This window comes from Montipora capricornis, chromosome 3, assembly GCF_036669925.1.
Source record: "Montipora capricornis isolate CH-2021 chromosome 3, ASM3666992v2, whole genome shotgun sequence".
Classification (NCBI taxonomy): Eukaryota; Metazoa; Cnidaria; class Anthozoa; order Scleractinia; family Acroporidae; genus Montipora; species Montipora capricornis.
The window spans coordinates 42,603,704-42,616,203 of record NC_090885.1 but is presented as its reverse complement, the minus strand read 5'-3'; the positions used below and the strand labels follow the sequence as shown (position 1 = coordinate 42,616,203).

The 12,500-nt window shown below is 40.1% G+C and overlaps 1 protein-coding gene across 6 annotated transcripts in view; it reads right to left on the bottom strand.

Annotated features, from left to right (window-relative positions):
• Window positions 1-6,478: 6,478 nt before the first annotated feature.
• Window positions 6,479-12,500, bottom strand: part of LOC138043212 (uncharacterized) — a 29,008-nt gene continuing 22,986 nt past the window's right edge. For 5 of the 6 annotated variants that reach the window (XM_068889362.1, XM_068889364.1, XM_068889363.1 and 2 more), the window contains exons 7-8: window positions 7,267-7,377; window positions 6,479-7,052 (exon numbers count right to left, since the gene is read on the bottom strand). In XM_068889362.1, coding sequence (XP_068745463.1) covers window positions 6,954-7,052; window positions 7,267-7,377 — 210 coding nt within the window. In that variant the 3' untranslated portion in view covers window positions 6,479-6,953. The remainder of the gene's footprint in view (window positions 7,053-7,266; window positions 7,378-12,500) is intronic. The other variant, XM_068889367.1, reaches the window with a different exon arrangement.

Here is a 12,500-nt window from a genome sequence, read left to right as displayed (position 1 = left end):
CCTCTTCTTAGCGAGTGGGCTTGTGTAAGAGGCCCTAAGTGTCGCAGACGTTATGATCAACTATTTGCAAGTAACCCAAGACGGCAAAAAGCTCTTTATACAAGATTGAAAGATTGAGAGGGGATGCACTCGATGATGTAAATGTGCCGCCTAGCATCCTTGAACACTATTGTGTTTACTTTTGGGGATTACGTGGATGGGCCTTGGTGGGCAAGAATTCTACCCTGGAACACAGTACACCCTGGAAGAAAGGAAGGTCATCACAAGCACAGTGAGAAGTGTTACGGGCTCGTTTTAACTAATTAATATTAAATCTTAGAGGTGATTCATGCCAAGTTTTCATTTCAAAACTTGACTCAATTTCTTTGTGTTGTTTTAGCCTTCCTAAATGACAAAAACGCTAGGTATTCTGTGTTTAAGGTATATCTTCAGAAATCAATTCTGTAAACATCAGCAAATGGCAGCTGCCCTTCCTTCCTGGTTATGACGTATACATTTTGGACAAATTAAGGTAATTCTGAATCGGCTACCAGGAATTGTTTAAAATTTTGCCAATTGTTTTATCTTGGATTGTTAATTACTATTCTACAATAAAAATGTGTTACCGCGTTCATGTTTTAGATATAATAAGCAAGTGAAAACGACATATAGGATGTTTTTGGAGAACATTCATATTTCCATGGAATCCTTTTACGTTACAACAATGGATTGTTGTTAAGCAATAATTGGTGTTTCATGCCATATGTTACCAAAATATTGCAGTTTCGGGATACAGTATTGTAGTGACAACCTTTGTAATAAAAACGGTCTCTTAAGAGTGGTGAAACTGGTTAATGGTAAATTCCCGCTGCTATTCTGCCAAATTTGATGCTTTTTTGTTCAAAATGTACATTTTTAAAACCAATCTAGTAGGCGTACAAAAGTTGAAAAATTCAGATCTCACAATGTATATGCTACTGATTATGTGGTTGCAGACACTCACTGATCTAGATTACTGGTAAAAGGAATCAACATTATGAATTAAATTCCATTAAATTACGATAAATTTAGTCCTTTACTTCTGACTTGGGTATCCAGCCTCTCTCCTCAACATAAGTTGTACTCTTCAAAGCGATTACACGGCACAAAATGTGTGCAGGCACGATTGCCGAAATAATGCTCTGGTGTTTACGATTTCAGTGGATTTTCAAGGCAAAAAAAGTTCCTTTTGAACTTCTGCGAGTTAGAATTATCATGTGGTTATTTATTGCCTGTGGGGCTTGTGGGACGTAAAGCTCAGAAAGATGAGAATGGAAGGGTACAAGTTTCGTCAAATCGACCCCTCCCTTTGTACACCTTCTTAGGAGGCACAGGGGAAAAAATATCTCAAAAACACATCGTAATGGTATGTAAATTGAATGGCACTAAGAATGATGCAAAAATTGACCAAAACGTTCCAATTAGCCTCAAATTCCAATTTTTTGGAAAAAGAACAATAGTATTCTACCTCCTCATCTGCATATTCGAGATCCCGTGAGAGAGAGCGCATGCGTAGTGAAGATCATTACAGCGTTGTGATTCAGTGGAGATCGTCCGAAGATTTTTTGCTCGTAGCAAAATCCACAGAAATCTCCTGCATCGTTCACCGGAGGTACCTTCTGATTACAAACGGAAGTTTGTACATGGTTACGGTGTGTATTGTGATTGAAAAGTTTAGCTGAACAGATTTGTAATCTTTATCGTGGTCATGTCATTAGATCATGCGGCCGCCGTTACAAGTTTATGTACATGATACAGCATCACCTGCTGGTGCAGCAGGGGAAAAACAAACCCGAAAGGGAGTGACAACTACCCGGGATAAACGGCTGAAAAGCGCTCTAGTTCGGCCAGTAGCGTCAGTAAACAGGCTGGAGGGAAATCCTCGAAAGGTCTACAAGATGAGGCGGGAAATGTCTTGCTGACACAGTCAGGTGCTGTCGCTAATTCATCCTCAGTGTCGGAAGATATCGTTGACATAAAGCAACAATTGAAAGAGCTCACTGGTTCTCTAGCACAAATAACACCAGTAATAACGGAGATTAAATTGGCTTACGACAATTACAGCCAGGCTGTTGATTGTGACGGCCATGACAGTTGGGACGATGAGTCCGTACTATAGCCGACAGCAGCTGCTCCTCCACAAAATGCAGTGCAAGGCCCATCTGACGACGACGAACCGCCGAGGAAAAAAGCAAAGAAGGATTCTGGTGTTCTACATAATATGGCCAAAGTGGTAAACAAGCCACAAAGGGATGGGGAGAATTTAGACTCTGAATTGTCAGAGCTTGTAAAACAACTGCTCAGTAAGGGCGTGAGTAAAGACGCCAGGGATGAATTGATGGATAAATTTCCAACACCGGGCAACTGCACCCGCCTAGAAGTTGTACGAGTCAGCCCAGAAATATTTAACTCTGTCAGAAAAAAGATCAAAACGGAGAACGTGAAAAAGCCCAAAAACCCCTATTAAAGGGAATAACTGCAGTTACCAGACTTTTAGATGATTATATGAAGGCTGAAAAAGACCAGAAACCTTTGCCCACCACGGAAGCAGTTACAAAAATTCTGTCTGACAGCATTTCACTCCTACGTGACTCGTCACATGAAATGGACCTCAGAAGGAGGGTGACATGAAAACAGAATATCGCCTTCTCTGCAGTGACCAAAATCCAGTTGAGGACGGACTGTTGTTTGGCACTGAGCTGGGTAAGTCAGTGAAAGATTTGACAGAAGCCAGTAAAGTTACGTCCAAAGTAACAATCAAGCAGAAACGACCTCATGGTAGTGGTCAGAACTTTCTTGGGAGGTCAGAACACAGAAGACCTTTCCCTTTTTTAGGCCGGGGCAGAGGCTCTGTCGGCAAACAGAGGGAAGGCTACAAACATCCGCCACAGCGAAGCCAACCCCAGTACCAGCCTCGACGATAATCAGAAAGACAAAGGCAAAATCTGTAAATAGTCTTCAGGATAGACCAATTACTAGTGGTAAACCTAGGTTGCAAGGTGGCAAAACACTGGTCAATGAACAAATTGTGCAGGCTGGTAGACTGAAATTTCACCATGAGAAATGGACAAAGATCACATCTGACAAAGTAATTTTGGACATTGTCAAGGGTTACCACATTGATTTTATTTCAGTACGCTTTCAGGATCATCCACCTAAGCAACCAACACTTGATAAACATGAGGAAATAGTTTAAATGCCCTCCTCACAGAGCTCATGCAAAAAGGAGTTATTGAAAGATGTGCTCACGAAGATGGGGAGTTTATCTCCCCAGTTTTTCTGCGCCCTAAGAAGAATGGGAAATATAGATTAACATTGAATCTCAAATGTTTAAACACACATTTGCCACATATTCATTTCAAGATGGATACCCTTCAATCATGCATCAATCTAAAGAAGCAAAACTGCTTTATAGGATCCCTTGATTTAACAGATGCATCTTATTCAGTTTCCATTAGCCCAGAATCACAAAAGTACTTGAAATTTCAAGTACAAGATCAGCTAAATAAATTTGTTACCTTACCTAATGCTCTTAGCTCTGCACCGTGAATTTTTACCAAACTTATGAAACCAGTGTACTCCACTTTGCGAGCTAGAAGTCATGTTTCTAGCGGCTATCTTGATGACAGTTTTCTGCTTGGAGATACATTTACTGAATATCAGACAAATGTCAATGACACATATGCCCTTTTTAATGAGCTAGGCTTTACTGTATCAGGGAAAAAATCAGTCACTCTGCCAACTCAAGTTATAGTACACCTAGGATCTGTGTTGAACTCAATCTCTATGACTGTTAGTCTCACTAAAGACAAAATTGATAGCATTACTCGTTTGGGACAAGATATTATAAGCAGACGGTCATGCTCGATTAGAGAAGCTGCTCAACTGATTGGTACTTCAGTTTCCTGTTCATCTGGTGTAGAATATGGACCCTTGTACTACAAACAGCTTGAAATTGAGAAAATTTGAAGCTCAGATGCAGCTTTCAGAGCTTGCTAAATCAGATATTCGGTGGTGGATAGAGAAAAGTTCCCAATACCCAAAGAAAATTTCTCACGGTAATCCCTATTTTACACTGACGACTGATGCCTCCCTGGAAGGATGGGACGCGCACCGAGATGGTATGAGACCAACTGGAGGCAGATGGCTTGCCCAAGAAATTGCTGAAAATAAGCATATCAATTGTCTTGAACGTGAGGCAGCTAAACTAGGCCTCCAGGCACTCTGTGCTAAAGATGAAGGTGTACACATTCTTTTACAGCTTGATAATGTTACTGCAGTGGCATTTATTAATAATATGGGTGGTACTCATTCTAAACCATGCAATAAGGTAGCACGAGAAGTTTGGCTTTGGTGCCTCAAGAGGAAGATTTGGCTCACTGCAACCCATATTCTAGGAATTCAAAATGAGACTGCTGACAGGTTCAGTCGCAAATTTCGAGATAGGACTGAATGGCAGTTAAATCCCAGTATTTTCAAACTGCTAGTAAAACGTTGGGGCAGACCAGAAATAGATTTATTTGCTTCTAGACACAATTACGCAGGTAGAATTTCAATCAAACCTCACCTTACAGGTAAGGCTTGTTTACATTTTTAATTTTGCAACATTTTGAAACGTTTTGGAGAGAACACCTAAAAAAAGTCACGGAATGAAAAAGGTACTGAGGCCGCGGAACTTGTCTGAATCAAAAAGTTACGAATCGATCTCAAAATGCAACTTTTCGCAAAAAAATGGCATTGTACAGAATATTGAGGAGTCAATGGAATTAGTCTTGGAATGAAAACCGGCAGGTCTTATTTGCAGGTCGCAGGTCGCAGGTCGCGGATTGCAGGTCATTGTTTCACAAATACAGAAAGTATCCTAAACATTCTTAAAAGCTAACCTTAGGCCTAATTAAGCCTAAACAAAAGTTTCTGTGTTGATGAAAAAATGACCTGCAACCCGCGACCAGCTGCGACTTGCAAATTAGACCCGCCGAATGAAAACATCAAACACTGACCTATTCCGTAAAAAAAAAATTGTACTATACGAACAAGAAGTGATTTTGAAAAGCATTTGCCTATAAAAGACTGCGATAAAACATTTCTTAAAATCATTTTAAGATTTAAAAAAAAATTGCTAAAAAGCGACGACGTTTCGACGTTAGCTAAACGTCACTATCAAGTCAAAATATGTTAGTGAGTTTCAGTCTATAAATACTAAAAAAACAATAGCTGATTAAAAGCCATAACGTGTGTAAATAATAATTACAAAATTAAACAAAACGTTTCGCACGTATGGAGTCCGTCTGGGTATTTAAATTGGGCTTAAGATTCTTGATGAAGAGCATTTGAAATACTATTGTTATCTTGTCCGTAACATTGACGTCAGCCTCAAATTGCAACTTTTTGCAGCGGTTTGAGACGCAAAAACCTAAAACACTCATTTGTTACACAAAACAATCGCAATGAGATGGGCAACTTCCCGAAAACGATGGAATCAACCTCTTTTTTCCAGTCCAGTGCAGTCTAAGGACCTCCACCGTTCCGTCGAAATGGAAAATCTATCGTTTGCATACTCAGATCCCCAAAATAGGTGAATTACTAAACTGACGGAATTACACACCCTTACTGATGTTAGGTACACGAAGCAAGTTCCTTAAAATTTCTGGATTTGGAAGTAATGACCAATTTTGTTAATGAAAACAGGCTCTGCCACGAAAACCAATGGGTAATGGAATTAACAGAAGGAATGTTTCTTTTCTTGATAAAGTGACGGAGGAAAGAAGTGTGGTCATGGAGGAGCAATTAGCGTCGTGCTCATGCGTTGCCATCACATCCACATTACAACTGAATGCAGAAATTGCGAATTCCCCTGAGAGCATCTTATTGGGTCCAAGTTTACGGTTAAATTTCCCCTACTAAATGTAATATCACTCTGTTACAACAATTGAGGGCGAACCTACGCTCTATGCAAACGACACCACACTGTTCTACAGTGACAAAGTTTGCATCACATGTAGTACTATGGTATCTTCAAGAGCTGTGGTCATATTAACTGACCAGTCTTTGTGAGAATTTCACATTCTGTTATAATTACCTGCTACCTGCCATCGTCAGGTGTGGAAGAAAAAGTACAAAACATATTGACGGCAGTTACTGTTTGGGTGTAATTGTAGACACTTGCGTTCTTCTTGAAACGCCAAATTGACTGTATCTGAAAAAGCTTCAGCAGAAAAGTAAAGCACACTGCACACATTAGACTGTTCCCTCTTAAATTCCCTGGGGCCATTTATTATTGTAGCATTACAACGAGAGCCACTCATTGCATGACAATTTGGAGAACGTATTTCCGTGCCTTACTGCAAGATCCCTTAATGGAGTTCACTCAAGGGCAGCGAGAATAATGTACAGTCAGCTTACCCTAAAAACAGGTTAACACAGAATTTTGGAAAACACACGTTTACAAACTTTTACGGCTAGAATAAAGTTTTACGAAGGAGACTTGCTTTTTTCAAAATACAATTTATTTGAAACATTACAAACATAACTTACCGTACAATACTATCTCATTACGATACGATATTGATACTGCTTACGTACAATGCAGTGTTTACCCTACTTCAAACTTCAAGCTAGCTTTTGTTTCAAAATCTCGCAGCTTCTTGACGGTTCAAGAAAGCTTAGTCATAGGAAATGATGGTAACATTGCTTCAATAAAACCCTTATAAGCATTTATGGTCATTTCTATCCATTTATATGTAGAGGCCTCTCTCACCTTTTTAGCTAATGAACACTTGGCTGTTTGTATGGACTTCAACTAGTGCATTTGCTTAGTGTCTTTTCCTAGGGTGATTTTTAATTTTGACTAGTCTTAAGTATATTCTAATAATATGGTAAAACAGCGTGTTTTGCTATATTATATCTGGCATAACCGTCTTGCTCTTGTTTTCCTACTAAAAACAAGAGCTGGCCTCATTTATAACGTCATAAAGTGTCCGCACGATGACGTAGTTTCTGTATGTTTTAACCACTCCACTTGTGACGGTTATTGTCTGAAAAGCAAGTCAAAGAATAAGGTGTTACTTCATCGGGAAGATTTCATGAGTGTTTTCGAAAATACCATCATTTATTCACCAGATCTTGAATTAAGATTGTATGTATGAACTCACTTTTTCTCTAAGAGGATCATATAATGGTTTAGCAAAGTGTGTAACCAACAGAGAAGCGTTTTCTTAAACAAATCGAAGTCATCTTAAATGGACTCACCACCAAGTTATTTTGTACCAGCGCAGTGAGGTAACCTCGGGTCTGTCCATTCAGATTTGATTCGGGTATCGTGGTAACACCAGGAACAGTGAATCCTCTGGACACCATCTGCTGAAACAAAACCATTTTGTTATATAGCTGAAAAATTTTCCCAGCAGCGCGCGCTCTTATTGGTTACTTCGAGGTCACATGAAATCTAGCAATAAAACTGTTTCCCGCCAAAAGTCTCTGAGCGGGCAATAGTGCAAAATCTATGACGTCAAAGGATAGCAGTGGTACCCGCGAATGTTGACCGACGACCGCCGTTTCTGTTGCCGTTGCATGTGATATAGTTGCATGTGATATAGAACAAATCACTTAATGACCGGTCCCTCGGGAAACGGTTTACTTTGTTTGCATGTGATGTAGTTGCATGTGATATAGAACAAATCACTTAATGACTGGTCCCTCGGGAAACGGTTTACTTTGTTTCCCTCGAATCTCAATGTTTTCCTCGGCTGTGCCTCAGGGAAACATTGAGATACTCGGGAAACAATGTTCACTGTTCAATGTTTTCCCTCGGCTGCGCCTCGGGGAAACATTGAGATTCTCGGAAAACAAAACGAACGGTTTCCCGAGGAACCAGTCATTAAGTGTTTAGTGTGTAACCTTTATTGGAGCTAACTATACCCTATATGCCATATACTGCACTTTTTTCATTGAAAACATATTGTGAACGAAATGCCTTATTTGCGTTTAAAACAAGATTTCCGTGCAAGAATGTGTAAACTGAATTACAATAACAACAGAATTTAAAGAACAGGTGATAACGTGAAGTGTAAGAAATGTGGGTAAGTCGGTGATCGACTAATCGGCTTGTACTGGTCAAAATTCAAATTCGCGCCAATTGTTTCTGCGCATCCTTACTGCGCACGCAAATGCACACGCCACGTCATACACGAGCGCACGCGCTAAGTAATAAAATGAGAAATGGTAGGGCAAAAGGCCATTGCTATAGCTTTGCCTGGATTTAACGGTCTTGGACGTTCGGTGACCCCAATTTTTCTTTCCAGGAACGGATTTTATTTACAATTATTTCCACGTTGTCCAAAAAATGAACAAAAAATCAATGTGGGAAGTTAAAAAAATTTAAAGATTTCTGCTCACGGGACATCAAATCCTGCCATCTTGCGGCTGCAAGGCGCGTGAAACTGTGGTCGCTAAATGCGAACTTGATCTTTAAGGAACCTCACCAGCTGACTAAATTCACTTAATAAGTCCACTTAAACAATATTTGGCAGAGAAGATTTCATTTCAAAGATTTAATTGCAGTGTATTTGGGTTTACAGACACTGGCCTTATTCGCTAACGAAGCCCGATTTTGTCACATTTTGGGTTTTTTTCCGGGCATGTTCTCTCTAAAACGAAGTCGGTGACCCCCCATTTTTTTTTACATTTCTGACATAACTAACTCATCATCTTACAGTGGTAAAAGTTTCAGAAAAAATCAATGTTGAAAAATTTTCGCGCGAACGTCCTTAAGCAAGTGTAAACATGCATAATAACGCGCGGCAACAGACCTACTCACCGTTTCTGACGCCATATTAGTTGAGAGGCAAACACGGCCCAAATTGCAAACACGGCCCAAATTACAGCGAATCGGACTTTTGCTGAATTTGAACCATTATAATCCTTTAAGGTCTGACGGTTGTAAATAACGAGAATACCTCTCAAAAAGAACTTCTGTTGAGATTATTTTTAGGGAGTACGGTGACTAAAATCAAATCTCATAAAAACCCTTGCAATGAAAATTATGCAAATTGACGGCAAAATTTTAAGCGACATGATAATGTTAGTAACCTGCGAGTACCTTTGGGGCCCTTTGGACAATTCGGAAAACGCCATCTTGAAGTTCATACTTGTTGATATGGTGTCAGAAGAAACTTTATATTATGGATATGTTACGCCACTCAGTGCTTTAGCGCTCCCTGGAAATCTAGGAGAGAACTGGCCGCGATTCAAGTTGCAATTAGAAATTTACGAAATCGCCTCAGGTTTGGTTAGAAAAGATGGAAACGTTCGAACGATGACACTGCTGCTTGTGACCGGATCGGAGGCTCTGTAGGTTTGCAATACGTTTCAGTGGAATGCAGATGGCGATAACAAGAAAGTCGATCAGATTATGAAGACGTTTGAGAGGTATTGCAATCCACGGAAGAATTTAGCATTTTGAGCTTTCAAGCAATCAACTAGTAGATGAGTCGATTGATGCCTCCGTGATAGATTTACAAAACAAGGCGTCCGGATGTGAATTTGCAGACCTCAAAGATGAGTTGATTCGTGATAGGATTGGTTGTGGAGTAAATAATGATACAGTGAGGATTCGACATCTCAGAGAGTCAGAATTGAATCTCGAAACTTGCATTCGATATTTGCCGCGCAGCCGAAATTAGTTCAGCACACCTTAAGGTTTTGATTGCAGAAAAAGTACTACACGTTGTGAAATCGAGTGAGGAGCCGGACAATTCGAGAAAAAAAAAGAAAGAAGAAAAGGAGAATATGAGAGCTGGAGCAGCAGGTATGGATTTTTGTCAGATTTTGCCAAAGTGTGCAAAGCAACCTAAAAGATGTTCAAGCGGTTGGTAACGAAAGTGTCAGTGGTGAAAGCCATTCTTTATCGGTGCTATTGGCCTCAATCACGTTACGGACAAAGATTGTTATGTGAATTTCAGATCAATAATTGTACCATAACATTTAAGATTGACACTGGAGCAAAGTGTAATGTGATTCTAGATCAAAATCAAATGAAACCAAAGCAATCGGAAAGACTGACGTTTAAGTTTTGTGCCAAGATAGATACCATGCGATGGAGGTTCAGGTGGTTGAGGGAGATGGCATGCCAGTTGGTTTGCGTACGTTGGTTGTTTACCGTAGGGTGTAGGGGTGATGAAGATCCTCATACTGAAATACTCAAGTGGTACCAAGGTAAGTTCAGTGGAAATGGCACTCTCCCTGGTGAATATGAGATAAACATTGATGCCAGTATCACCCCTGTAGTCCACCCGCCCAGGCGAATCCCGTACTTGTTAAGGGACAAAGTGAAAGCTGAACTGGACAGAATGGAAAGAATGGTTAACACCCGGCTAACCACGTTTGACACACCTTTTGTCAGATTTATATTCGAAGGTTACCGTTTGGGTTGGTGTGAGCCGCTGAAATATTCCAGAGAGCCATGTGAGGAGATAGTTGACGACTTATTAGTGTGGGGCAAGAATGTAGAAGAGCATGATCTCACTTTCAAGAAGGTGTTGCAGAGGGAAGTGGAAATTGAGAAATTTGAGGTTCAGTGAGGAGAAGTGCAAGTTTCACAAGCAAGCATATGTAGGACATGTATTTGGGACTGATGGCTTGAGTCCTAGTCCAAACAAAGCTCAAGCCATTTTCAATACGCCAGTACCTCATGATAAGTCATCTCCCCAGAGATTCATGGTTATGGTGAACTACTTGCATAAATTTACTATTCCTCACTTAGCCGACATCAATAAGCTTCTGACAGAGCTACTAGAGAAATCAGTTGAGAATTGGTTCCAGAGTTAAGAGAGTACTGGAACTTTAGGGAAGAGCTTTGTACTTGTGATGGCTTACTCATGAAAGGGGATCGTCTTATCACGCCCTCTAGTTTTCCAGTGAGGTGCTTGACAAAATCCATAGCAGCCATTTGGGAGTAGAGAAATGTCTCAACAGAGCCAGAGAAACTGTCTATTGGCCTGGGGTATGCGAGTAGATCAAAGAATAAGTGGCCAAGTGTGAAATTTGCAACAAGTACCGAGACTGCAAAATCAAAGAGCATTTGTTACCCCATCCGGTACCCAATAGACCGTGACAAGTCCTAGCAGCAGACCTGTTTGTTTTGCCCCTAAGGAAAATTAGTTTAATAGTTTAATAGTTTAATAATGCTTTGTCGATGGACCTGAAAGGAGCGAGTAAATAATTCGGAACTCTCAATTGACTGATCAAGCCAAGTTTCAGTTATGGCTACTAAGTCGCATGGTTTGTAAGACAGTCGACTGATCAGCTCACATCCCTTATTAGCCACACTCCTAGCATTGAGAGACCAGCACGACAGTTTCATCTTGCGAGTTGGTTTAGTTTCCTGGCAAGAGTTTTGTTCCAGGGTAGGACCAGGATTTGGATGTATATCCCCTGAAATAGCATGGCGTTGTAATTGGAAACAGGCGAATGAATTACAATAATAATTCAACTTCCCAGTGAGATAGCTTCTACGACGAGTACGAGGAGTTGATGAAGAACCAAGATGGCGGCGTTCCGAATTCACAAGGTCAAATGCAGTGGGTACATTTCTGGAAGAATCATTCTTCACGCTCTGCGGAGAAAACTCTAAAATCATCCTTGTGACACAGTTATTGATAGGGCGTCGAACCAAAAGCTTACACCAATGACATACGATACAAGGGAATCTTAGAGTGCATTGAAAACGAGACAGCCAGTCCAGGAAGAGTATTTTGACAGAAGTAGCAAGCCTCTTAAGGTGGCTTAAACCACTAAGTTTCAACACTTGGAAGAAACGTTCTTATTAGAAGGATTGATACTGAAACACTTTATCACGTACCAACGATGTTATGATACCATATCAAACATTAATTATTACTGAAAAAGATTCGGTCATTTTTACGACATAAAAAAGCTACCGTGGCAACAAGAAAGCCCTGCAAAAACACCACACATTTTGGATTTAGCTGCTCATATCTCAAAAACGAACTCGGTGACCCCCATTTATTATTTCTGAATCGTAATCAGCGTGCCAGAATGAAAATTTCTGCAACGTTTAAAATAATTCTGTGGAGCGGATTCAGGCCACCTTAAATAATTGAAAATTTAGGGTAGCTCTGAATCCGCTCTATAGAATTTCATTAAACCTTGCGGAAAGTTTATCTTGACCTGCTGATCACTTTTGTGCAAGAAAAAATTGGTGCCACCGAGTTCGTTTTTCATATATGAGCAACTAAAGCCAAAATATAGGGTGTTTGTGCAAGGCTTTCCCATTTTCACAAAAATGACTGCATCTTTTTAAGCAATAATTAGTGTTTCAGATGGTACCATAACATTGCTGTTACGTGTTGTAATGTCAATACTTCAAATAACAAGGTCTCTTTCAAGTGTTGAAACATTTTTTCCCTCCGTTTTTTATTTCACTGTCACGCATTCAAGAAATACAGTCTCTCCATATATAGGAT